The sequence below is a fragment of the Topomyia yanbarensis genome, chromosome 1 (assembly GCF_030247195.1).
Source record: "Topomyia yanbarensis strain Yona2022 chromosome 1, ASM3024719v1, whole genome shotgun sequence".
NCBI lineage: Eukaryota > Metazoa > Arthropoda > Insecta > Diptera > Culicidae > Topomyia > Topomyia yanbarensis.
Genome location: NC_080670.1, coordinates 934,214 through 960,450, shown reverse-complemented (window position 1 = coordinate 960,450; position 26,237 = coordinate 934,214). Strand labels below are relative to the sequence as shown.

Genomic DNA, 26,237 nt, shown 5'->3' with positions numbered 1-26,237 from the left:
ATTAGCATACAAAATTGATGGAAAAGAATGGTTAACTTTTTTTTCTCTGCAAAATGAAACCATCGATTGATACTCGCCGCAGTTTCCATTAGCTTTATTGCCGCGTTATTAGAGATATTTTTTTAAAGCCTCGTGAACCAAACCCACGTTCCGCTCCTGCCAACGTATTTGTTCGTCTAGTTGGACTTTGATGGTCTGTTCAAGGTCACTCGAGATGTGCAGCATTTTCGCTAATTGGAGTAACTGCACTGCGCTGGGACGATCTACGATTTCGTTCGCGATTTTGCAGAGCAGCTTTTCCACTTTTCGCCTGTTTCCAATCCTAAAAAAATCAGAGACAGTTATAATAATTATTGTTCATTGGACACTATACAGTCTAAAATACTTACAGTTCATCTATTTGCTCGACTTTTTTGTACAGGAAAGCGAGAGATGCTTCTAATCCTACCTCACTGTATAATATGGCAGTAGATAAAAACTTCGTTAACTCCGCATTGTTAGCAGCATCTTCTGCTAGCAGTTCCATTACCTGTTCTAGTAATGCCCGATTGCCAACACATGCAAGAGAATTACTTAGATAGACCCTGCCTAGCGAGTCCTTTTCTACTTTTAGGGCCTCTTTGAAAAATTGCACTTCGGCTTGTCGAGCGTTCCTCAAACCGTTACAATACCACTGTTTTTCGGTTTCAGACTGTATTACCAACAAATTCGATCGTTGCTGTGCGATATTCATTTTCCTCTTGGCATAATCAATACACTTTTCTAGTCCCGATCTACAGGAAAGATCGATGGCGATCACCCGTGCGTCATGATCGTTTGGATGTTCGCCTTTGCGTTCCTCTCTTCCGTATGTTTCCATTAAAGTTTTCGTTAAAATGCGTAGATACTGACGAAATAGATCCAATGCATCCCGATCAGGGGTGAGCATTTTCTCTAAACGGATCAAGTTACGGTACGCAGATTGCCACGGTAGAAACTCACTACTATTTCGTAGATGGTCTAGAATTTGAAAACTGGTCTCATGATTCAGTTGACCTGCGTGAGCTAGATTCATAGAGTCATCAATCAGTTGGCCTCTGGTTAATAGATCTATTTTTTCCGGTTTGGAATGCAGTGTTGATACCAAATGTTTCCACATTTGAGGATCATAATTTACGCGGTAGTACCCTTTTTGAGCAGGATTTACGATTATTATATCATCATCTTGAATCGGAATGCTTTTAACAATTTCCTTAGATCCTTGTGGCAACCAGAAAAGAGGAGTTTGCTCGTATGCGCCTTCAGACTTGTTTGTATAAACGAATATTGGAATCCACCAAGTCTGATCATTTTCTGTAGATTGTGCAGTTGAAAAATATCGTGTTTGCCTGAAAATGATGTCTTCACTGTCTGGTATTCGTTCAACTTGTATTACTGGAGCACCCGGTTGCTCAGACCAAGATCCAAGAATCTTTGTCATTGTAGAATTGGGTGGAAGTACTCTGTCCTCGATCGCAGCTTTCTGGAGATTATCAAATAGATTTTGAGGCTCGACGACGGAGTTTTGGCTGCGGGAAATAATTTTTAAGTAACGTGTTCATTCATGTTTCTGTTTCTTACTATTCTTTGATGTAATATCGCAATCCTTTTAGAAAAGTTTGCTCACCCAGTGCGTAGTGCATCATTCTGAGCACACTTCCAGCTATGAAGTAATAGAAATGAAATTTCAACGGAATCAAGTATAATGCATCTGTACTTACATTTATCATAAGCAATTGTATCAAAGAGCCTATCAATTTCGGGTACTGTTTCCACATAGTGCGTCATCGGTCGTATCGTTGCACTACCATCTATTTGAAGAGCTGCTTGAAGTGCAGAACCTGGAAATCGATTTTTTATCTGTAGTTCAGGATGCGTACGATCACTCAAATAATACTCGTACAGCGTTGCGAATCCTTCGTTAAGCCAAAGATATGACCACCATTTCGGAGCCAACAGGTTCCCAAAAAATTGATGAGTAAATTCGTGTGCTATAACAGTAGCTACACCTCTTTTACTACTCTCCGATGACGTTTCGCTGATCAAGAAATATGACTCCAAGTATGTAACTAAACCCCAGTTTTCCATTGCACCAGCGGAGAAGTCGATGTTACGAATTCCAACACTGTCAATTTTCTTCATTTCATATGGGTGATCAAAGTATGTTTGCAGCTCGTTTATGAGCTTGATGGATGCATCAAGAGAGTATTCCAATTGATCAGCGTATGTCGGTCGAGCCATTGATTGAACGGTTATCTTTTTGAAAGAATTGGCAAAGTCTCGCTGCACTGCAAAATCCGATACTAGGAAAGCAAGTAGATACGTTTGCATTGCCGGACTTCGCTGAAAAGTGACAAGCTTTTTTCCACCAGGTCTAAACGATGTGAATTTTAATCAATTGCAAAGATAAACTTAAAACGAATACAACTTACAGTATTGAGATACCAGCTATATCGGCATTCGATCTAGCGTGATAATCTACTCCACAGGTAATTCGTACGTCAAAAGTAGCCTTGATTCCAGGTTCATCGTAGCAGGAGAAAGAAGACCTTGCCTCACATGCCTGGAACTGAGTAATTCCTGCATATTTTAGCACACCATCATCATCGTTGTAGGTTGTCCGGTAAAACCCAGAACGATCACCTCGATCGATACTGTTTATAAAGTCGATTTTCAACCACAACGTGCTTCCTTCCGTTAGCATAGAAGCAGTATTCAAAATGAGAAATTCTCGTTCCTTCTCGAACTCAAAATTCACAATTTTGATGGACACATGTTCACTATTTTTCAGACTGATATCAACAAGTGTACTCCTTGAACTATGCAATACAATTTGTTTTGTATTTTCTAACACTTTAATGTGGATTTCAACAGTTCCGTTATATTCTAATATGCCTTCATGAATATTGGTATCAATAAACAGATTGTAGTGTGTAGGTATCGTGTTATTGGGCAACCTAAAGCTTTCGAAACATGTACCACCCGTTAAACATAGAATCGCGACTATTAAATATATAACTTTATAACCCATTTCAAAAATATGCGCGTTTGCTGCCCGACAAAGCTGGACTAATCCGCTCTCATGCATCGACCGTCAATTTATAGTTGTTTTCCCTGGCTCAAGTGGTTCAAGATATTTCTATCTTATCTTCTACGAAAGTCGTTACCTATACAATCTATCCCTTTCTCTATTACCTTACCTGTCGCCGCTAAACTACTAAAAGGGGCAAAATCTTCGGAACATTCATTTTTATTAATCGAACCAATTCATGCAACATCATCAAACTCCACGCTAGGCGGGTTATTCAGCATATCCGAAACGATGATTGCGTTCCGTTGTACCCATCTCTGATTGAATTGTAGCGCAGCTTCTATCGTAGGCAGCAGAGCGGGCGCCACCTTTTGAATGAATTTCGTTAGCTTTGCGACCGACTTCGATTCAACCGTGTACTCTGCCAAGTTCGCCAATAGAGCGAGAAACTCGCGGCGGTTTTGTGTTCTGTTGGTAATGAAAATTATGAATATTATTTCCAGTCAAACGCATATAACTTACATTTTCTCCAACAGTGGTGATGATTTGTCAAATAGGTCCAATACCGCGTTGAGTCCGTTCAAAGATTTTTGATAGATTGCCTGAATTGCTCGCAGTTTTTCGCTATATTCAAAGTAGTTTGTATTGATAGTGTTTAGATACTCGACGATAAAAATTTCGTTCTCGGCGCAAGCAAGAGCTTCAATCAAGTGACTTCGAACATTTTGGTCGTGTGTAGACTTTAAGCTTTCCAGAATAATGGCGAAATCGTTGAAGTTGATTTCTTGGAACTGATGGCAAACAATCTGTTGTTCCGCTTTGGATGTAAGGACTAATGGCGCTTTTCTCTCTAGTTTATCGAATCGTACTCTGGATTCAGCCTGGCATTGCAAATCTTTCTTACAGGCCCATTCCAATCCTATCAATCGGCTATCTGCAGCATTGGCTGATTCTCCTTTGACGGAATTGATACCGTGCACTGAAAGTAGGTTGCCTGCAAGCTGCGCCGCATATTTTTCTAGATTATTCAACGATTCTTGGTCGTGTCGCAACATTCGGTGAAAGAATTTCAAAGTAGATGCAGCTGTCGCCCAGGGGATATAATCAGTCTCATACTGCAGGTAGTCAAATATTTTGAAGGCTGTATAGTAGTCTAGTTTACCAGCATGGGCAAGATTCATAGAATCATCGATCAGCTGCGATTTTGACAGATTGTCGATGGCATCGGCATTTTCGTATAGATTGTAGATGACGTTCTCCCAGGATTGTGAGTCGTAATTTACTCGATAATAACCCCTGGCTAGAGGATTAATCAGCACAAAATCTCCTTCTTGTAATTCTATTTCGTAGCTCACTTCCTGGAGGTTTGGCGGCATCCAGAAAGCGGCGCTAGAGTTGTATTTTCCTTCACTACTTGGTGTGAAATAGGTAATTGGAATCCACCAGGATTCTTCACCAGGGACCTCTTGGGGTTCTCTATAAAACCGCTCTTGACTGAAGGAGAACATATTCGTATCCCCAATCCGTCTGACGTTGACCAAAGGTGCACCAGGCTGATTTGACCACGAGCTAAACACTTCATGTATTGTTATACTGGGCGGAAGCATTTCATCCTCCTTCACTGCTTGTGCTAAACTATCGAATAGATCCTGTTCGGTCACCACTCCGTGGTCTTTGCTGTTGATATATTATTGAAAGGGTATTCCTTTATATTTAGATAGACTTATTTACAAATTGCGTTTGGGAAAGCAGTATTGAAAGTTCTTTAATATAAACTACGGTTAAGTACTTGAAAACTACTTTTTGTGGTTTTATGAAGTATTTTGTTAAGTTATATACAATTTTCAGTTTCATAAAAAGCAATGTAGGCAGAAGTGGGTCACGTTTGGATTTGTGGTCGTGTAATTGTTAAAAATAGTAATTTTCGATTGCAAGGAATTCAAAAAACGACACTTCCTGCTGTTATAGATTTATGTAATTGGATTTCGGCCATCCATTTTGTCTTTTTAAAAAAATGCACATGCAGGAAGTTGAATGTAGATCTGAGCTTTTTTGGGGTCGTTTTACTAAGTTTTAAAAAGGAAAAAATAAGATAAATAGCCGTATTATCAGTCTACGCATTTGAAACTCAATAGCGTCTGCCATCTTTGTTTAACGCAATGGCTCAAATGGTAAGCTGATATTTGGGGCAATCGATTCGAGTTTTACTTGCATTTCACCATTTTTAGGTTTGTTTTATGATTATACTGGTTCTTAAGAACAAAGCATCGATGTTGATGCCGATCTATAGGCATTAATGAAATAGTGCCTCACCTTCCCTCATAGGACCAAAGTAGGGCCAATTGTAATATATCATCAAGACTTTTCTATAACTCACAAAAATTTACAAATTTACAGTGCAAAGGACGGCGTTACTTAAGTGGCCCACTTCTGTCTACAAATAGTGGCCCACTTTTGTCTACTAGCATCGTTTTTCGGAAAAATTGCAGCACAACATCATGGACAATGTGAGAGAAGCTCTACAAACCCCAAATTCTTATGAAAAGTGAGTGGCACTCAAAAATTTCGGGTAACTCACTTCTGTCTACAGCAGCTCTATTGAATAATTCTTTCGCGGGTGTACACTTTTGTTTGCGTTCAAATAACGATAGGGTTAAATAAGTGAACAATGTTTTATGTACTTACTTTTGTTGAATGTAGTATCTCAAACCTTTTTGGAATGTGCTTTCAGAAAGGGCATAGTTCATCATGCGGAGAACGCTAGCAGCTAGAATTAGTAACAGTCTGTTATTAAAAGCTTTCATTTGAGGAAAATTTTTGGTCACAGGTAAAGTAAGAACATTTTTTCCCGTTTAGTCGATTCTTTCCACAACACATCCTATCCAATATCTAGTAGTCATGTTATCTGAAAAAATTATTTGAAAAATCGACTTAAAACAAGGAATTATTTTTTTTTCTAAAGGTGCCACGACCGATAAGTTTTGTGTTGAAGCATCCCACATAATCATATACCATAATAGCTTATGATCCAAACCATATATGGTGAATGGTTCGATTATACATGGTATGGTTTGTGTTTATGCGATATATTCAACTGTATTCGTACATTTGGCATAAGCGATGTTGTCGAAGAGAGTGTTAATTTCACTCGGTGTCTCTACGTAATGAGTCATTGGGCGAACTGTAGGATTGGCATCGGTGTTCAAAGCTGTCTCTCGGACGCCACTGAATCGTTCTCGCATATTCAGCTCTGGATGACTCTGAAAGATAAAAACTCATCAGTTATTCGTTCCATGCTTTCTCTGATCCATGCTGCAGCCGTACATATTCAGACACGTAATATTGATACAATCGTGCAAACCCTTCGTTCAACCACAAGTAAGACCACCATTTCGGTGCTAGGAGATTTCCGAAGAACTGATGCGTATATTCATGACCAACGATTCCTACCACACTCAGCTGCATACTTTCACCCTGAGTTTCAGGATCGAACAAAATAGTAGACTCTCGGTAAGTCACTAGACCCCAGTTTTCCATCGCACCTGCCCAGAAGTGGTTGTTGTTGACGGCAACGTTGTCTATTTTGGACATCTCATAGCTATGGTTGAAGTAAATTTCCAGTTCACGTATGAACTTAACAGAGGCTTCTACGGAATAGGTCAGAAGGTGCTTGGCTGTTGGACGAGCCAGAGTCGACACGGCCAACTGTTTAGGTTCGTTAATAACCTGCCGTTCGATTACGTAGTCCGATACCAGGAAAGCCACCAAGTAGGTCTGCATTCGGGGTGTTGTTTGGAAGGTTGTTAGTTTCTTACCATCTGGCCTATTAGATTAGAATATCGAAAATGACGCTTGGGTCTTCAATGCTGTATACTATACTCACAAAATAGTTATCCCTAGAGCAGGAGAATTAGATCTTGCGTGGTAATCTACACCGCAAGCAATTTTAATATTAAATGTAGCCTTAATTCCAGGTTCATCATAGCAGGGAAAAGCTGACCTTGCATCGCAAGGCTCAAATTGCGTTAAAGCCAAATACCTATAAGCACAAACAAGAATTATTATCAATTACAACTTATGCAGAATGAGACTTCTTGAGTACTTGGTTATTCCTTCCGCATTTTCGTAGTACGACCGATAGAATCCAACCGTATCATCGCGATCCAAACTATTGGTGAAATCGATATATATTTTGTATGTTGTACCAATAGGCAGTACTTCTTTGCAGTTGATAAGCAGGAATTCTTTATCAGCATCAAAATCAAAATTATAAATTGCCACCGATTGCTCATTACTATTACGAAGTTCCAAACGATTAATCACACTTCGAATGCTGTGAAGCACTATCTGTTTGGTGCTCTCGAGAACCGTGATGCTAATTTGTAGATTACCGGTATACTCGAACTCTCCGATGTGAACGTTCGTATCAAGATACAGCTCGTAATGTGTTGGAATGGTTGTGTTAGGTAGTCTATGCGATGTGAACTCACGTGCACTCGTACCGAATGGAGTGGCTAGACAGGCACTTATGACGAGCGCCAGAAGCGCAACTATGTTGAACATCTTAAGGTGTCACTTAATGAAAATCTTTTCGGACAATGCGATTGGAGCTCTATTTGTGTTCATTTTATAGGTTCATAAATTGAATTTATTACATGGTTTGAAAATATCTTATCTAGTTGGAAGGTGGCTATTATCTGGTAAGTAATCACGGCATGACTGGTAATCTACTGCTATCGAACCAATTCGGTCAAGTATAAGTTGTTGACTATGCCAGGGGTTGAAATTTTGTAGGAGATCGATGAGCTGTGAAACGAGAATGGTTAGGCGATTTTGTGGAATATACATGAAAACACACGTTCATTTGGTGTCTTACCTCATTGAATTGGTTTAGCTCATCTTCCCTCGATGATATGTCAGCCAAGATCAGTAAAAACTCTTGGTTATTTCCAAATCTGTTGTATATACATAAATTTAATTGAAACTGAACATACACTATAAAGTGTACCTACCTTTGCAGAATATTTTCTGCATATGACTGCAGCCAGCGCAAAAAAGTTTGGTATCCAACGGTGTTCCTAGAGTATACCGATTTAAAGATTTTCAACCATTCTCCGGTTCGTAGTCTGATGTCTTGTCCACCATCCAACGTTACTGTCAAATAATCGAACAAAAAATCGCTATTCTCATTGCAACCAAGCGCAGAGATGTACATTGATCTTTCAGTTAGATCGCTCGCAGCCTGGAAGGTACGAAATACGGCAACAAATTCCTCAACGGTAGCATCCATAAGTCCTCCGCAATAGATACTGTGTCTTATATATGAGGGAAGACGTTGGATTCCTTCGAGTTCAGCTGTCATTAGCTGATGTGCAGCAGCACGACAAATAGCGGCCCCCATACGACAATTCCACTCAATAGCCATAGCTCTCAGTCGCTGATGTTCGTGGGGCTCGTTTGATACTTCGGCAAAGCCAACCCGTTGAAGTAGATTGTTTGTCAATGAGCTAAGAAATTTCTATAAACAACGAGGGTAAATGAAAAGTTCAACAGATATAATATAAATCAGTCACCTGCAGTGCTCTGTATGCCTGTTGGTCAACTACCAGCCCATTGTTTATGTACTGTATGTTGTCAGAAGCAAAAGCGGTGTACCAAGGTATATAATCCGTCTCGTGCTGAAGATATTTGATAAGTTCGAAACTTGTTGCAGTATCCAGCTTTCCAGCCTGAACAAGTTTGATCGAATCATCGATGAGTTGTGCTCTGGAAACTGGGGGAATCACGGTGTGATCAACATTTAATTGTTTGATCAACCTTTGCCATAGCTCAGTGTCATAGTTTACCCGGTAAAAACCGGTCTGATGTGGGTTAACCAGAAGGTATGATTCGGGGGGAGTGTATAATTCAATAGAAAGTTGGGAAACACCTTGTGGCATCCAAAAAACTGTTTCTGTGTCATCTCTATCACCTTGGCTACTCAAGCGATAACTGACTGGAATCCACCATGTACGCAGGGCCGTTGGATCTCTAGCGAAATGTTCTTGTTTAAAAATAAGTGCATCACTGTCTGCAACACGTTGAACTGATACTACAGGATACCCAGATTGAAAAATCCAAGGGCTCATGATTGCTTCAACCGTCGTTGTAGGTGGTATCACGTCTTTTGCAACAGATTGGAGACTTTCGAATAAATCATACACATCTACAGCGCTATTTTGACTAGTTGTTAAAAATAAATAAATAAATAATATGTATCAGTACTATTATTATGATCATGTTCGTGCTACTTACTTCATTTCCAGATATCGCCTAATACCTTTTTGGAAAGTTTGCTCCCCCAACGCGTGATTCATCATGCGGAAAATGCTTCCACCTTTCTGATATGCAATTATATCGAACAAAGATATTGCATTGGTCTCTACGAAGTACGACAAAGGTCTGCTGGACCCCAAGCTATCAACATAAAATGCCGTCTGTAGTGCTTCGACGACAAATAATTCCTTGAAGCGAATACTGGATTCAACATCAGCACCAATGTAATACTCATACAAGGTAGCAAATCCTTCGCTAAGGAAGATATCAGTCCACCATTTGGGAGTTACAAGGTTCCCGAAAAACTGATGCACCAACTCATGAACGATGGTAATGATGACATTTTCTTTGTCCTGATTGCTTGAGGTTTCTTCGTCGAATAATAGGTACTGTTCGGCATACTTAACTAAACCCCAGTTTTCCATGGCACCGAAGAAAAAATCTGGTACGGCCACTTGATCTAACTTCGGCAAGCCATAAGTTTGATTGCAGTATCGCTCTATTGCTCGTATGGCGTCTACACCTTTTTGTAGGCCTAGTTCTAGTTGACTGGATGCAGTCGATCGCGCTAATATCTCCATCGTAAGCTTCGTTGGTTCTTTCAGGACAACCCTCTTATTGACGAAGTCGGTTATCATAAAAGCTACCAGATAGGTTGGCATCCGCGGTGTCATATGGAAACGAGTTAGTTTCTTTTGGTTTGGCCTGAAAAAGATATATTAGAATAATTTGTTTCCCAATTTAATTCTGTGTATTTAACTGGATCGTTATTCCCACGATAGGCATATTGGATGTTGCTTTGTAGTTCGTTCCACAGCTGATACTAATGGAAAATGTAGACCTGTAGCCTGGTTCATCATAGCATGGAAAGGCACTTCGTGCGTAACTTGGTTCGAACTGAGTAACGGCAATGTACTGCCTTGAGCCAGCACTATCAACGTATGATGAACGGTAGAAACCAAGCAAATCATCTCGCAATTTGCCTGAAAAATCTATCACTAGTCGATAGTTTGATCCCGCGGCTAGCGTTGTCTTCGAATTGATAACAAGAAACTCTCTTTCAATAACCGGTTCAGTGTTCACCAATGCAAGTTGTAATTGATTTGAGTTGAACAGTTGAACATTATTGATTGAGTTGTGAGAGCTATGTAGCACTATTTGGCTTGTATTTTCTAGTATAGTTAACTGAATTTGTACGTTGCCGATGAATGTGGGGTCATTTAGATTAACATTTGTATCCAGAAATAGATCGTAATGAATTGGCACTGACGTATTTGGCAATCTGAATGATTCAAAGTTACTTTTCGCTGCTCGGACGTTAGCTTCACGTCCTATTTCGTGCATTGGTAAGTTATGTCTATCCAATCTTATTCGTTGGGCACTTATAGTAAAGAAGGCAAAGACTGCCGAAATTATGATATGCTTAGTAACCATATTATCCTTTCGCGAATATACATACGAATGGAGAAAGAACAACTAATCGGAGGTTTTATAATGAACCGTGTTAGGTAATATCAGGTGATTTATGATTAAATGATTATTGTCTTATCAACTAAATTGAGTAATAACTCGGTAGGGTACGTATCTTATCGTTTATTTCAAAATGAAAGTGAGTTTTCCAATAATTAAGTATTTGGTATACTGAAGCTTTATAATAGCTTACTTGAGTAGCGAAATCAAAATAGTAGCGAACAGCAACGTAACGGATACTGCAATGGTAGCTGCACCACCCGGATCAGCTGTGGTCGTCTGGGCGGTTGTAGTCGTTACATCACTGGTAGTAGTTGTACCAGGAGTAGTAGTCGTAACTTCCCCAGTTGTTAAGGTAGTGTCCTGATCAACTGATTCTGCGTATTCATTGATAAAATTGGTCGTTAGCATTCCTTCATAGCTTCCGTGCCAGTCCATGTTTGTCTGGACGGTTGCGAGAGCTGCAGCTGCGGTCTCCTGTGAAATATACAATCCCAAACTGGTCAGCAGTGCGTTCAACTGGAAAAGAAAAATCTTATTGAAATCGGTAGGGATCGATAAAATTTTCTACACATTACTTGTTCCAGCTCTTGCTCTGTGCTTGTACGTGAAGCAATGTTTGAGATAGCGTTGTTGAGAGTATTAATACCAAGTTTGCTGATGAAATCGTTAAGCATATTAGGATCCATAAGGAATTCGGTTAGAGCTTCGATTCCGGCACGTCCACCTGAATAAACCGATTGCACGATTCGTGTACGTTCACTACTCTTATAGTTAATCTCGACACCAGCGCCACTACCACCAATAGCGGTTTCCAGGAAGGCCTTCAAGAAATCTTTGTTTTGAGAACATCCCAACGAATCAATTATCATTGTTCTAAAAGCCCAATTTTGCGTGGGATAAATCCGTTTGTACAGGTATACAAACTCAGTTTCTCCAGCATCTCGCAACCCATAGCAGTAGACAACGCTGGCTATATCGGGATGTACCATAGTTCCTTTTACAGCCTCATTCGTAAGAGCATCCTTGGTTCGCTCCAGGCAACTGGTATCTCCGGCAATACAGGCCCAGGTTGATATCGTTTGTTTCAAGTATTTGTGGAGGAGAGTTTCTGTGTTGGAAACCGAATCGATGGTAAGCGTAGAATAAACGTTTCCAATGAGATTTCTCACCATAACCTAAAATTTTCACATTTAATAATGGATATCTGAGTAAGAGATTAGTAATTTTACCAGGAAGTCATCGTATGCTGGGGTTCCTCGAAGTTTACTGTTGAAATATGATAACACATTATTGGCAGCTGCCCAAGGCGCGTAGTCCTTTTCGTTTTTCATGTAGGTTATCAGGTTCATAACAATTTCAAAGTCAAGACGTCCGGATCGAGCAAGCCAGTACGCATCATCGATCAGCTGGGCGCGGTTTAGTCGATGTATGCTTTCGTGGTTCTTATTTAGTGCGTCGATGATCAACTCCCAGTTCTTGGTATCGTAGTTAACACGATAGAATCCAACCTGTTGTTTGTTAAAAATTATCCATTCGTTATCAGGGACATTAGCCTTTAGTCGGGCTGCTTTGGTGGATAACCAGTCGTAGGAATGCAGATCGTCGAAGTTTGCGGCCGATTGAAGGACATAGTTGTATGGAATCATCCAAACGTTGGTGTTTGGAACTTTGCGATCAGAAATGAACCTTTCCTGGGAGATTATAATGTCTCCGGAATCATATGATCGACGCACGCTTATCACTGGATAACCTTTCTCAGTTGTCCAGCTATCCATTATCTGTTTGATCGTTACCCCGGTTGGTAAGATATTTTTCCCTATAAATAATTCAGTTAATACTATCCTAAGTTCACGTGTTGCACTGATAATACCTTCAATTGCAGCCTGCAGTCCGGTGTGCAGGTGCTCTACGTTCGCACCTTTAAATTGCCTTTCCAGGAGATAATTTTTTAAACCAGCTGTCCAGTTTTCTTCTCCGAGCACATGCCGCATCATGTTTAGAACACTTCCAGCTGTAAAGTTGACGCATTAAGACTTGATAAATGAACTTTTGTAATTCCTTACATTTTGGGTAAGCAACACGATCGAATAATCGTGCAATTTCCGTAGGAGTAGCAGCATTCCAAGTCATGGGTCTGGTCGAATCCAAGCCATCGGGGACCATAGCAGCTTGGATAACCTGGGGATTGAAAAGTTCCCAATACTGTTCACTTGGGTACGCAAGGTGGGCAGCATAGTACTCATAAAGCGTAGCAAATCCTTCATTTAACCAAATGTATTCCCACCATTGGGGGCTGACCAGATTTCCAAACCACTGGTGTGCGTATTCGTGTGCAATGACTGTGGCAATATTGGTCTTTGTTCGATAAGTACTCAGTGCTGGATTGAACAGTAAATACTGTTCTCTGTAAAGATAAAAAGCGACAAGTAATTTATGAGCCAATAAATTTCAATGGCTCGCAGATAAGCCTTCGTCAATTGAGGGATTATTCAATGTCAGACCGACTATAGATATATTTGTTCGTTTAAGAAACAAAAAATGTATAAAGGTTTTTTCAACGAAAATTATTCAAACCGACTCTCACCTGTATGTTACTAAGCCCCAGTTTTCCATAGCTCCAGCTGCAAAGTCCGGAATAGCGAACTGTTTCATTTCCGGCATGTGGTCATAGTAATCAATACCGATGTGAGTGTTGAGCACACCCAGAATCTTATTACCGGCTTCTACTGCAAATTGCACCTCATCGATGGCATTTGGACGGGCGTAGACACTGTGACGTTCATCGCCAAGAGAAACAAAATCAGAAACTACAAATGCCAGCAGATACGTAGACATCACCGGAGTAGTGCTAAACGTGGTAACGGTGAGGTCACCAGCCGATTGGGTTGTGAACTTCATGTTTGACCGAGCTGAATAAGAATTGTGGTGAATGATCCTAATGACGAAGGTAGCTTTAAGATCTGGTTCGTCGTAACAGGGGAATGCCATTCGGGCACTTGTGGATTCAAACTGAGTGGTGGCCAAATATTTTGTAGATCCAGTGTCGTCGGTGTATGAGGAAATGTAGAATCCATCCTCGTTGTTCGACAGCCGTCCATTGAATGTAATAGTCAGTTGGTAATTACCCGGATTGAGCAGTGAATCACTGGTAAATGTTAGTTGTTCCACTCTACTATCGTATGTCCACTGTGGATCATTCAATTGTACTGGGTTTCCTCCTGCCGATGGCACTGATACAAGTTTTGCAGTTTGAACAACCAGACCACGGTGATGCACAACTATATCATTGGTTGCTTCTAACACAGTTAAATGAATTAGTACACTCCCTCCAAAGTTCCTATTTCCAGTATGAATTTCGGTGCTTAGTTGTACTTCGTAGTGCGTCGGGATACTAGTTTTAGGCAATCGATAAGAATCATCCACATCCTGGAATGGAGCAAAGTCCCCGTTTTGTTCCACCATTTCAGGTGCGATTAGCGGTGGTTCAACATCCGCCATTTTAGAGAGAGGCCGTTCTGCTGCCACGATGGAGGCAGCTAAGGCAAGCCCACACAGGAAAACCGAATTGAGGGCGATCATCCTAATCGTCCTAGATTCGCGCGAGAACTGGTTTGGCACGGCTCTTCGAGTTTAATTTAATGGTGTTTTTTAAACATTTTCAAAGAGCTCTAAATCACAGATAAGATATAACGTTGGCTTATTGTCGAATCAAAATCGTTGAGCAGGTACTTGGATTCGATTGACTACAATCGTTATCATTTTTAAGGAAAATTTATATAGTTCGCAGACAATGAAAGGAATTAGTATTTACCAAATTTATCGTTGTCGCAAGAAACACGTCTAATCTTGGAAGTAGAGTATAAAGGGGTTAGGCAGCCTAGATTGCTCATATCGACTTGCAGATCTTATTTAACCCTCCGGAAGTCGAGCTTGTGGCCCACTGAACGAGCAGCCGCTGGTGCTTTAAGGCGATTTCGCTAGATTTTCAGAGCAGCGTGCACTCAGTACACTAGCGCGACTGACGAAAGGTTAAAAGGATATCGTCTAAGGCTCCTAATGACACTAAGAATCCTTCCTGATTGAGACTCGAACGTACGACGACTGATTTATGGAACAAGTGTGGTACTCTCTGAACTGCCAGACAAGTGTTAAAATCTGTTCATAAATTCATGAAAAGAGCTCGCAATTCCGTAAAATGAACTGTTTACGGAAATTGGAATTTTGCTCCAGAAACCATGTACAGTAAACCTCGCAATAATGAAACCATTTGTTTTTCCACAAAATTTGCTCATATCAAAAAAAAATCATGACGTTACTCTCGAATGTTTGGTAGGATGGTAGTTGTGTCCAGTAATTCATAAATTGGAGATAAACTGATTTGTATTATCAATATCGACAGAAAGAGCCGAGAATTAAACGATGTTCATAATTTTAGAGGATAAGTAACGATTCTCGTAATTTCTCTTTATGTTATCGTGGAAATTTATCCATCATTTCACTCTTAGTTGCGAATTGTTAATTCTCATCCCTCATACATGATTCAGTAGTCATCATTCCACTCAGGCAAGACCATGCGTAATCTCCACGCTAATTTAAGGTCCTATGAGTTAGTTCCCTAGTTGGTTAATTTAGATCGAAAAATATAGTTATATTACATATGACAAAATAAGTACAATTGTGAATGTACTAATAACAAAAGTTATTAGCAATAAGATAAGACCGGAAACAAATAGTTGTATAACCAGTCTGCTTTTCAAAGATAGCACTGTTGATGTAATGTAATGTAATAAGGAACACTGACAAAAATAGCTGAGCACTGCCTCAACATTTGATTTATGAATAATATTCATAAAGTTGTGAGCTAGTTCACGGACAGAAACACGATTTGGTAATAACATAGCGACTGAAGTCAACATAATAATATTTCCACAAATAAAAGTGTTAGGGAAAACAAATTGAAAACAATATCTGTATTTATTGCGATAATTTTAGTGTAAGGGTTGAAGGTGTTCCGCTTTTGATATTTTTGATTTTGTGTATAGACTATTTAATGGGCTCATTATCGTTATCCACAATGAATACCTTTTGTGTGTATCTTATCCTTAAATCATTCGTTATGATCAGTTTTTGGTACAGAAGAGGAGATTAATTGTAAAGGTTGTACTCAGCACAACAAGCGAAATAGACAAAGCCATCGCTGACGAACGAACATTCTTATTAAGCCAACTCTCAATTATTCCGAAATTTTTGTTTGCCCAAATAATATTTTCATTAGATAGTTCCCTGGCTGTTGCTATTTCACCTTCGTTCAAATAGTCATCAGCCACCAGTTTTGCGATTAATGCTTCGAACTGAAAATATTATTCCATTAGAAATTTAATACGCACTTCGCTCTATAAATGAATCATTACCTCATCGTTTTGCTCCTTGGTGACGATTCGCCGAGCCATTCCTGTGATGGCTGCCCCTATAGCTCGACCTCCGAAGCTTCCTCCGTTGTACAACCTATCGATGGTTTGCGCATTCTCTGCCAGAAATTTGATACCTGTTTCCAACCCAACCTTCCCATTGGTGTAAACGGAACTAAATACTCGTGCTCGTTCCTGTCCTCGATAATTAGCGTCACCGGTTTCATCTAAGGAAGTTTCCAGGAATACAGTTAGCAATTCAGCGTTTTGTGAACATCCCAGTGCGGTCGTTAGTAAAGATCTCTCGGCCGGATCTTGAGATTTTTGCATGCGATCCCACACGTAAAGGAATGTATCCCGATCAGCGTTCCGCAATCCATTACAGTAAACTACACCTTTGAGATTCGGATCGACGTCATTAGTTATATTAGAAACTACATCGGAAAGCAATGCACTTGTTTGTGCTAAACATTCATCCGAGTCTACTAAACAAGCCCAATTCACTAATATGTTGCGCGTTAGTTTATCGAAATGAGATTCAATAGCTTTGTTTGATAGTCCAAGTTTATGGAAGGGTGATTCGATTATATTCCAAACGTATTTCTTGAATAGATCATATTTTGAGGATCCTGAGAGCATTCGATTAAGATATGTCAGTCCATTGTTCGCTGAAGCCCAAGGAATGTATTCTGCTTCATGGGCAAGATATTGAATCAATTGCAAAGCGATATCATATTTGATGTGTCCAGATCGGGCAAGATTCAAAGAATCATCAATCAACTGTGCTCGATTCAAGTGATGGATGACTGTGTGGTTTCCCTGACGAAGTTCTTGACTTATCAGATGCCACAGATTATCATCATAATTGACTCTATAGTAGCCTGTTTGCTGTTTGTTAAAAATTACCCAATCATCGTTGTTCCAATTCAGTGACGTTGTTGGGCGTATTTCGTCGGCGTCTCCAACCAGCCAATTTAGTGGTAGGGTGGAAGAGAAATCATCATCTTGTCGAGTCGCCACGTTGTATGGAACGTACCAAGTCATGTTGGTGCCTTGTTCGGAGTTCTTCAACAAATAGCGCTCCTGGCGAATGTTGATAACACCAGTAGTGTCGCGATTAATGTGCAGAACCGGATAACCTTCTTGATTGGCCCATGAATTCAATATATTCAGTACCGTGATTTCGGGAGAGAGTGCATTCGTTTCTTCTACTGCTCGTTGAAGTCCGAAAGCCAGGTCATCTGGAGTAGCTGATTGGAATTGTTTCTCCTCCAAATAATATTTAAGTCCAGTACGAAAAACTGAATCGCCGAAAGCATGTTGAAGCTGTCGCAAAACGGATCCGGCTGTCAAATTAGATAGCAGATAGTACATACGTGCATTATATATTGTATTGTCATATACTCACATTTTTGATAGGCGATATCATCGAACAATTCGGAGATAGCGACTGGTGTTTCGACATAGCTATTCATTGCTCGAGTGGATTCTAGTGCGTCTGATTGAAATGCTGTTTGCACTGCTTCGATGTTGAACATATCTTGAATATGTAACTCCGGATACACTTTGTCCGAAGCTAAGTATTCCAAAAGAGTGGCGAACCCTTCGTTTAACCATAGGTAACTCCACCAAGCAGGTGAGACCAAATTACCGAAAAACTGATGGCCGTATTCGTGGGCAATAATAGCAGCGGTTCGTTTCAGTTGGCTCATTGGCGATTTAGAAGAATTGTAGAGAAGAATTTCTTCGCGGTAGGTCACAAGACCCCAATTTTCCATAGCACCCGCAGCAAAGTCCGGAATGGCGATTTGATCTAGTTTTGGGAAACTATAGTTCACCTGAAGGAAATCTTCCAAAGCATGGATTATTTTAACTCCTGTTTGCAGGGCAAAATCAAGATCGCCGTTAGCAATAGCCGTTGGAATAGCATATACCGATTGATCATTATTGTAGTCACTGACATTGTCAAAATCGGATACAACAAATGCTAGAAGATAGGTTTGCATTGAAAGGGTCTCGTGGAATTCAGTTGTTGTGTAGTTTGCAATAACGCTGTAAATTTGAAAACTTTGATTCGAAATGGAATTATAAGTATGTTTGCATTTCGCTTACCTGATTGATTTGATGGGCATATTCGAAATAGCGTAATAAGTGCTTCCATGTGTTAACTTCAGTGAAATCGGCGCTCGAATACTGGGTTCGTCATAGCAAGGGAATGCATGCCTAGCATCGGTTGATTCGAACTGTGTGGTTGCGATCCATCTAGTATCTCCATTAGCATTCGTGTAGGATGATCGATAAAATCCACCGTTGTCAGTACGTAACACTCCATGATACTCAATCTCCAGCAAATGTACTACAGGATTTAATGCGACTGGAGCATTGATAACTAAGAACTCTAAATCCTCGATTGTTGAGAAACTTGAATCATCGTCAATGATCACTGTTCCATTAGCTTCGCTCAGTTTTACGTGCGTTATCGTAGTTTGGCGGTAGTGTAATGTGATATTTGTTATATTCTCTTCCAAAATCTGCAGCGAAATTAGGACTTTCCCTTCAAAGTCAAACTGGTTTGGATTCGTATTATCGTGGACATGCGTTGTTAGCTCGATGTCATACTTTAGAGGTAAAGTTGTATTTGGAAGTCGATATCCGTATTCGATCGTATCGTGCCTGGTGGTTGCTGTTAGTTGTCTGTTCAGTAATGGTACACCAGAAAAGGCATAGTTAACTAGAAAAAGTACTAACAGACTTAATTTTTTCCACATCTTTGTAGATAGGCAATTACAGAGCAACTGATTTCTTCCTTCAGTAGCGGCACTGATTTTCTGTTGAACGAAGTCATCTCGGTGTATCAGTCAATATCTTATCTAGGGCTGTTATCAAGAGTTGACAGAAAAGAGTTCCTCTCAGAAAGATATTTTTCCCTATAGTGGCTTGATTGAATAACCATTTTGAAAGGAAAGAGTGGATTTTTGGGTTTTAGTTTGATATTGATTAATAGGTAGATGAATTTCAATGCCATTCGATAGTATAGGAATTAAGTACGAATTGGTTGGCTTGATTGGACAGGTTGATAAACCTGTCATAAGAATATTACCTTATGGGGATAATTATGTTCACGGCATTAACTCTGTTATCATATTCCTTATACAATGATGTAGTGGATAAAAAGATTGACAGTCCTAAACCTGAGACTAGAGAAGTCTTGATTCTGCTAAACAAGAAATTTCGAAATAGTAATTTTCCATACATTGTAGTTTATTAGCCGTGCATGTTTATTTTTTATCTTCGATTTCTGTCGGTATTTACAGTTCTTGAACTTCAATTTACACTATTTTTTTTCTTAAAACTGTTTGACAATGTTATGCAGGGCGCGTTAGAGCTTTGGTTGGGTTGAGTTTTGGTTTTACACAACATATTTCATTCTGTATTTATTGCACGAATTCTAAATTTCAAATAATAGAACTAACCAAAACTGAAAACACCAACGCTGAAATGGATAGCAACGTTCCACTCGCTCCATCATCATGTTCAGTGGTTGTTTCCACGTTTGATGTTACTGTAGTACTTGTAGTTTCAAGTTCAGTAATACTTGCCGTACTTGTGGGCGCAGTTGTAGCAGTTGATTCCGCTTGATGTGTGGTTGTTACGGTTGAACTTGCAGCCACTGTCGTCGTTGTAGTTGTAATCGTTGTGGTTTTTGTTGGCGCGGATGTTGTGGATGTCGACGGAGTAATACTTGTGGTTGTAGTGGTTGACGTGGTTTGTGTCTCGGTGGTTTCAGTCTCGGTAATAGTTGTCGGTTCTTCCGTTGTTGGTGCCGGATAGAAAGCCTGTAACCACTCTTCAATTTCTCTTCCCTTTGTTTCGACCCATTGTAGATTTTCACTAGATTGCTCCAGAGCCCTTAGAATATCAGTATCACGCAGTAGACCAGCCTTGGAAAGCTGATCAATGAGCTGCTGGAACTGAGTATTTAATTCATTATCAACAATGAATTTTGCCAAACCTGTTATCGCTGCTCCAATGGCGCGTCCTCCAAAGTTACCCTTGTTATATCTGAAAATAATTTTGATAATTTTTCTCTTAATTTAAGTACTATTTACACATACAATTCATTAATTTTCCATATGTTGTCTGCAAAAAACTGCAACGCTATCTCTGTCCCTTTTTTATCATTCGAGTAAACAGCGGTAAAGATCCGCTCTCGTTCTTGGCCAAAATATTTTAAACTTTCTGCATCATCTGCTATGGAAGTGTTGAGCAAGAGTAGCTTTAGCTCATTGTTTTGAGTGCACCCGAGCGCATGAATCAAATCCGTGCGGAACAATTGATCTTGTGAGGTCTGCATTCGGCTCCAAACTTCTAGAAAAACTTCTCTATCAGCCTTCTTGATTCCGTGGCAATATATCACACCACGAAGATCCGGATCAACTGGGATATTGGATGATCCTACCGACTTCATTACGATTTCAGCTGTTGTGTTGAGGCACTCCTCGGAACATAGCGAGCAAGCCCATGTAGCTGCGAGTTCTCTTGCTTGGCGTGTGAAAAGATCATCGTTGGGTTGCGTTTCTAAACCAAGGTCCACGAATACCGGATTGATCACTGATAGGAGATATCTTTTCAGCAAGTGCAACTGAGATGATCCTGAAAAGAGGCGCATCAGTACAGCTAGATTTCTGTTGGCAGCTGCCCATGGGACGTAATCTCGTTCATGTGTGAGATATGAGATGAGTCGTAAGGCGGTATCGTATCCTAAACGGCCGGATCGGGCTAGATTCATCGAATCATCAATCAACTGCGCTCGGTTCATGTTGTCAATGGTTGAAACGTTACGGTGTAATTGTGTTGTTATCAGATTCCAGAGACGTTCATCGTAATTTACCCTATAGTATCCAGTTTGCTGTTTGTTGAAAATTATCCAATCCGAGGATGCCCAATCTTCTGCTGGAAGTGTGATACTGCTGGTTATTAGCCACCTTGTGTTCGACGTTGTAGCAAAATTGGGATGTTTAGTTGTTGCAAAGTTGTAGGGCAATATCCACGTAGATCCAGTAGTGTCTATAGATTTGAGAAGGTACCGCTCCTGTGTTAAATGTATACGTAAATCCAGACTTCTTGACACGTGTAGAACCGGATAGCCACTTTGTTCGGTCCATGACTTTAGGATATCTAAAGCAGTTATATTTACTGGAAGCGCTATATCGGAAGCATTGTCGATAGCTTTTTGAATGGCATCGGCGAAGTCTTTTGGTTGTGCTCCTTGAAATGCTTTTACTCGAAGATAGCCTATCAACGCTTGTCGAAAATTTTCTAATCCAAAAGCATGCTGAAACATTCGCATTATTGATCCACCTGTTGATGACGTAAGGAGAAATTATAGGTATGTAATTAGGGTGAATCATAACCAAGCTGATAACTACCTTTATCGTACGCAATGTTATCGAAAATGTTAGCGATTTCTGATTGAGTATTGACGTAATAAGTCATTGGACGAGAGGATCCTAGGGAGTCCAAATCAAATGCATTCTGCATTTTTTGAACTGAATAGGTTTCGCCTATTCGCAGTTCCGGATATGCCAGATCTGAGGCAAGATATTCAAAGTATCTAGCGAAACCTTCCTTCATCCAAAGGTAGCTCCACCATGACGGGGAGACCATATTTCCAAAGTATTGATGGCCGAATTCGTGACCAACAACGGTAGCAATAGCATGTTTCTGCTTCATCGGCGAAGAATGTTCGTTGTAGAAAAAATTCTCTTCTTTGTATGTTACCTGTAAGGATTAAGATGTAATTGTGGATTCAAATCAACACTAGACACGATTTACTAATCCATAGTTTTCCATCGCACCAGCAGCAAAATCTGGAACAGCCACCTGATAAATCTTTGGTAAAGCATAGTTTGTTTCCAAGAACTGTTCCAGTACGTTTAGGATTTTATATCCAGCTTCCAAAATAAAGTCTCCTTCGCCATTCCGAATAGCATTATACCGAGCAAAGATGCTCTGGCGGGGATAGAGTTCTGATGAGACTGATACAAAATCGCTGACAATAATCCCCAGTAGATAAGGTTGCATGACGGGCGTATCGTTGAATACAGTTTTGACGTAACCCTCAATTGGTCTGTTTGAGATAACGTGGAAAGGTTTGATTATTTTTTGTTTGTTTTGCAAGATTGTCTCCATTAACTCTTGGTGATTGTGTCCCAATTTTGTTTGTACAACATATGTCTACTGTTCTCATATATAAATGATTATGTATGTATGTTACTGTTATAACTCATTAATTCATTATTCTTTCACAGGCACTTACCCAGGTTCACTACTTAATGGAAGGTTATTAGAAAGAACAGTATATTGTTCACCATGAATAACCGTTAGTTCGATCGGAGCTCGTATTCCAGGCTCGTCGTAACATGGAAAAGCATGACGTGCGTCTGTTGACGAAAACTGTGTCGTGGCAAGCCAACGAATCTTCCCTTCGTCATCCACGTATGAAGATCGATAGAATCCAGCATTGTCTTCTCGCAGTTCACCGTTGTATTCAAACTCGAGGAAGTATGTCCCTTTTAGATCAACACCTGGTGGTGTCACTGTCACAAATTCCCTTACAGGATCTAACGTAAAGCTGCTATTATCATTCAAAAGCACGTTTTCGGTTCCATTGCCGAAAAAGGACCATAATTTAACGTGGGTGATTGTGATCAAGCGATAGTGCACCGTTATAGTGCTGTTTCGTTCATCCTTTACAAATATTTGCATTTTGACTCGTCCATCGAAGCGAAACTGTCGATCGCTGCCGTCCTCGTGTATGTACGTGGTCAGTTCGAGGTCGTAACGCAACGGGTAGCTATTGTTTGGCAGTCGGTAGTTGTTGCCATCTAACTGGGCTTGGACGGTTGACCAACTCAAACACAACACTGCAGCTACTATCGATACCAGCACCAACCTATCCATCTTAACCGTTCAGCGGTCTTTTGAATACTAATCACTAAATGAAAGCAGTCAATAATATTCCACATAATTGTTGTGTTGTATCGGTCGATGTGTTATCTCAATCTACTGTGTTTTGCAACAGTATGTTGGCGTTTTCTTCTCTGGCAAAATTGCCGATATCAATTGCTACATCCTTTGTCTTCCAATATATCTAATATTTGGAGCATTGTTTCCATTTACGCTAAACAACACGAATTTAATCAACATTATACGGACTAAGGATTCGGAGAAGATCAAGTTATTTTTTTCAAAATGTTCAATTGACCATCATAAGTTGTCTGCAAAGAAATTGAACATTGTTGAGTTACAAGTTTCTGACAGATATTAGGAACATTCTTCTAGACTTTATCAGCGGCTGATAGTGCACCCGACAATGAATTGCTGTCAAATTAGTGTGCGGTATTTATTAACACACATGACGTCGTTACATTGCCGCTTTGTTTGCTTTCGGCTACCTATATAAACCAAGATCTGTATTTCATAGCTGTCGCATAAATCACCAGACGATGTCCACAAGGTGTCAGCTGTCGGTGTTTGCACGTGTTGCAATTGTCGATACAATGATTTGTTTCGTCGAAGGCGGTTGCTTGAGAAGCAGTATCATGGAAAATATAAATAGGCACTTTGTTGAACATTACTCTGGTTGGGTCTGTTGATATGAAGATAACTAAATTGATATATACTTAATAGTTTTCAGTTTTGTTTTATGTTTGATACGACGAAATCCTTTCTCGTTTACTGGTGATGGTGAAGGGAAAATATATAATTAATAGCTTCTCACATAATCGATCCTCTGCAAACAAAGGGTCGTGATTTTGCTTAGGGTGGTGGTATGCAAAGTGGCACTTTTGGATGAAATTAAACTCAATCGACCTCTGTTTGTGGGTTATTTTTGCTGCAATTACAGTGATAGTAAGGACTGTGTTCTTGCAAGTTGAGGCTCAAAGATATGTTGGCTGGTTAATGGGATCAGCGGTTTGCCTGGGAAACTAGACGACCGTCGTGCATATACATATCCGTGCAATTAAAGGGAATACAATAATTAGTCAGTTGAATTTTTATGTTTAAGATAAATGTTTCAAACTGCCATGCTGTGTTCAATACTTTAGACAGAGTCTAACGTCGTTCCACATCTATTTCTACTTTTCAGAATTAATTTATTTGTCTTCGGTTTGATTGTGAGCACGCATGTACGTGAAAACAATAGTTAATGTGATTAGGTTCAATATTTGGAAGAAAAGCCCCTGTTAATAATAATTATAAGCTAATAAGCATCAGCTTCATTCTGGGTCGCATCGTGCGTAATAAATCATCTGACGCAAAGTAGAAAAGGTAAGATTATGATGTTCGAATAACTATTACCTAAATCCCGCCGTTCTCGGACAGACCGTACCGATACACGGCACGCACTGGTTGGGCTAAAGGACACACTGCTCTGTGTTGAGGGAACAAAAATTTCCCTTTCTCACAAGTACGCAGACTCCACGGAGCGCGTGAATCCTCGATATACAAATCGTTAGTCAACATCAGCCGATTGGCATCCAGCTGGATGACTGCCGAAAGGACACTTGTAACGCACTGTTGCTCCAAAACTGCTGCTGGTATGACGTGTTTGTTTGGCGGAGTAAGTGCTATCGCCGTGTCCTCGTGGATCATAGTTCGCGCGCGTGTGGCTTCGTGGAAAGGAATCGATTGAGTTATTTACCGCCATGAGACATAAATCAGTGTCAGTTCATTGTTGAACCTTGATTGGAGCACTGCTGAAAGTCGCTCCCGCGGGATAGTAATTACTTATTCATTATCTACTGCCTGCTGATTGGGTCTGTGATCTTGAGAAGTACTAGCATTCATCAGGTGCATTGCTGGTGGTGAATTTTTGGTGGTTGGTCATTTATCGAATATTTGATTATATTTAATCGTTATAAATAGCACGTAATTGGTGATAGTTTCGTATCAGACATAAAGTGGCTTAAGTGTTTGATTGGATATTGGCAGTCTTCCACTTAGGCAGTGCAGTGAGTGAAGTAAGTTTTTGTACACTTGTGAAGCTTGGTTTTCAGATTATTTAGATGACAAATTTCAAAGCCTGAGGTTTTTTTTTCGTTAAAATGCAGATGGGTATAAAACACATATCACTGCAGAAGATGCGAAAGCTCGAACGGTTACTTGATAAAGTTTCCTAAAAGTTGACACTGAATTAGGAAAACAAAATTAATACAATTCCACTATAAGCTTGTGCTGACATAGACCCTTGGAACTGTAGCTTCTGATGTTAAAAAACTAGACTCCAGTAAGAAAAGAATGACAATCCCGAAAAGTAAGTGGATCGTTTCTGTGGTTTGAATCACATTTCAACAAACTTTTGCTGTTGATTCACATTATTTGCTTACTGAATGCTCAGTTTTTCTTTGTATACTGTAGTCGTTGTGGGTATGTGTAAATCTCTGCGGTTTTAGTGGTAGCTTTAGATGGAATTATGAATAAATGCTATTACGAATATTCCCAGTTTAAGCTCAAAAGAGAAACAGCTTAAGACGATCGATTGTAGAACGCAGAAAAAGCAGACTCACAAATCAGTCGATAGGAGTGGGCCGTTTGAAGTCAGTCGAAATTTTGACTTGTGGTTAAGTTGGATTTCTGTCATTATTTTTTAGTTGTCTGAAGTTGCTTTAAGTGAAGGATATGTTTTTAAGAGACGAAAGTGTGGAGTTAACAAATTGTGCTACATGAAGGAGTTCTTGGTTTATTTTAAAGAATATACAAATTCCATAGCTTGATCTGTGTATTTTAAAACAGCAATGCGTCATAGTTTGATATCATCTTTCATGTTGCCCTTGCACAAAAAAAAAAGAATCCAAACATGACCAAGATCTGGAACATATTCGTTACAGGTCGAGGGCAGTGCGCGTAGAGTAGTTGGTGAGTGTGTGTGTGTGAGCGTGGATAGTGGTTAACATCAGTTCTGTGCTAAACCATTGAATTACAATTTA

The 26,237-nt window shown here is 39.9% G+C and overlaps 4 protein-coding genes across 6 annotated transcripts in view; 1 reads left to right on the top strand and 3 right to left on the bottom strand.

The window, feature by feature from the left end:
* Positions 1-62: 62 nt before the first annotated feature.
* LOC131693292 (uncharacterized) lies at positions 63-7,662 on the bottom strand. Its single transcript, XM_058981004.1, has 12 exons — positions 7,152-7,662; positions 6,933-7,088; positions 6,374-6,872; positions 6,156-6,309; positions 5,735-5,816; positions 3,572-4,726; positions 3,292-3,517; positions 2,451-3,112; positions 1,740-2,392; positions 1,600-1,681; positions 390-1,547; positions 63-322 (listed from the first exon to the last, which is right to left on the bottom strand). The coding sequence occupies exons 1-12, from the start codon at positions 7,610-7,612 to the stop codon at positions 109-111; spliced, it is 5,502 nt and encodes a 1,833-aa protein (XP_058836987.1). The 5' UTR covers positions 7,613-7,662; the 3' UTR covers positions 63-108.
* A 4-nt stretch (positions 7,663-7,666) lies between these two features.
* On the bottom strand, positions 7,667-10,809 carry LOC131676531 (aminopeptidase N-like). The gene is made up of 6 exons (XM_058955614.1): positions 10,125-10,809; positions 9,344-10,069; positions 8,623-9,271; positions 8,062-8,567; positions 7,926-8,004; positions 7,667-7,855 (listed from the first exon to the last, which is right to left on the bottom strand). The coding sequence occupies exons 1-6, from the start codon at positions 10,796-10,798 to the stop codon at positions 7,721-7,723; spliced, it is 2,769 nt and encodes a 922-aa protein (XP_058811597.1). The 5' UTR covers positions 10,799-10,809; the 3' UTR covers positions 7,667-7,720.
* Positions 10,810-10,942: 133 nt separating this feature from the next.
* LOC131693281 (uncharacterized) lies at positions 10,943-23,235 on the bottom strand. Its single transcript, XM_058980994.1, has 15 exons — positions 22,565-23,235; positions 22,081-22,375; positions 21,675-22,026; positions 20,361-21,606; positions 19,704-20,307; positions 18,358-19,073; positions 17,654-18,297; positions 16,249-17,591; positions 15,962-16,188; positions 13,422-14,459; positions 12,901-13,241; positions 12,708-12,848; positions 12,067-12,653; positions 11,413-12,012; positions 10,943-11,353 (listed from the first exon to the last, which is right to left on the bottom strand). The coding sequence occupies exons 1-15, from the start codon at positions 23,206-23,208 to the stop codon at positions 11,024-11,026; spliced, it is 9,108 nt and encodes a 3,035-aa protein (XP_058836977.1). The 5' UTR covers positions 23,209-23,235; the 3' UTR covers positions 10,943-11,023.
* A 1,568-nt stretch (positions 23,236-24,803) lies between these two features.
* The window catches only part of LOC131676529 (dopamine receptor 2), a 66,049-nt gene continuing 64,615 nt past the window's right edge, over positions 24,804-26,237 (top strand). Inside the window, exon 1 of one of the 3 annotated variants that reach the window (XM_058955610.1) lies at positions 24,804-25,129. The gene's annotated coding sequence lies outside the window, so the exon portion shown is untranslated. Of the gene's footprint in view, positions 25,272-25,403; positions 25,565-26,237 lie in introns of those variants that run through there. The other 2 variants (XM_058955608.1, XM_058955609.1) reach the window with 2 other exon arrangements.

Coding starts and splice junctions, on each gene's coding strand:
- LOC131693292 (XM_058981004.1), bottom strand. CDS start 7,612: ATGTTCAACATAGTTGCGCTTCTGGCGCTCGTCATAAGTGCCTGTCTA. Junction 3,113..3,291: donor GCGTGGAGTTTGATGATGTT/GCATGAATTGGT, acceptor ACTATAAATTGA/CGGTCGATGCATGAGAGCGG. Junction 1,548..1,599: donor CGATATTACATCAAAGAATA/GTAAGAAACAGA, acceptor TATTTCCCGCAG/CCAAAACTCCGTCGTCGAGC.
- LOC131676531 (XM_058955614.1), bottom strand. CDS start 10,798: ATGGTTACTAAGCATATCATAATTTCGGCAGTCTTTGCCTTCTTTACT. Junction 10,070..10,124: donor ATCGTGGGAATAACGATCCA/GTTAAATACACA, acceptor TATCTTTTTCAG/GCCAAACCAAAAGAAACTAA. Junction 8,005..8,061: donor GCAGAAAATATTCTGCAAAG/GTAGGTACACTT, acceptor TATATACAACAG/ATTTGGAAATAACCAAGAGT.
- LOC131693281 (XM_058980994.1), bottom strand. CDS start 23,208: ATGGATAGGTTGGTGCTGGTATCGATAGTAGCTGCAGTGTTGTGTTTG. Junction 22,376..22,564: donor CCATTAAGTAGTGAACCTGG/GTAAGTGCCTGT, acceptor TATCTCAAACAG/ACCAATTGAGGGTTACGTCA. Junction 14,460..15,961: donor CTCCTCTTCTGTACCAAAAA/CTGATCATAACG, acceptor TTAAACTCGAAG/AGCCGTGCCAAACCAGTTCT.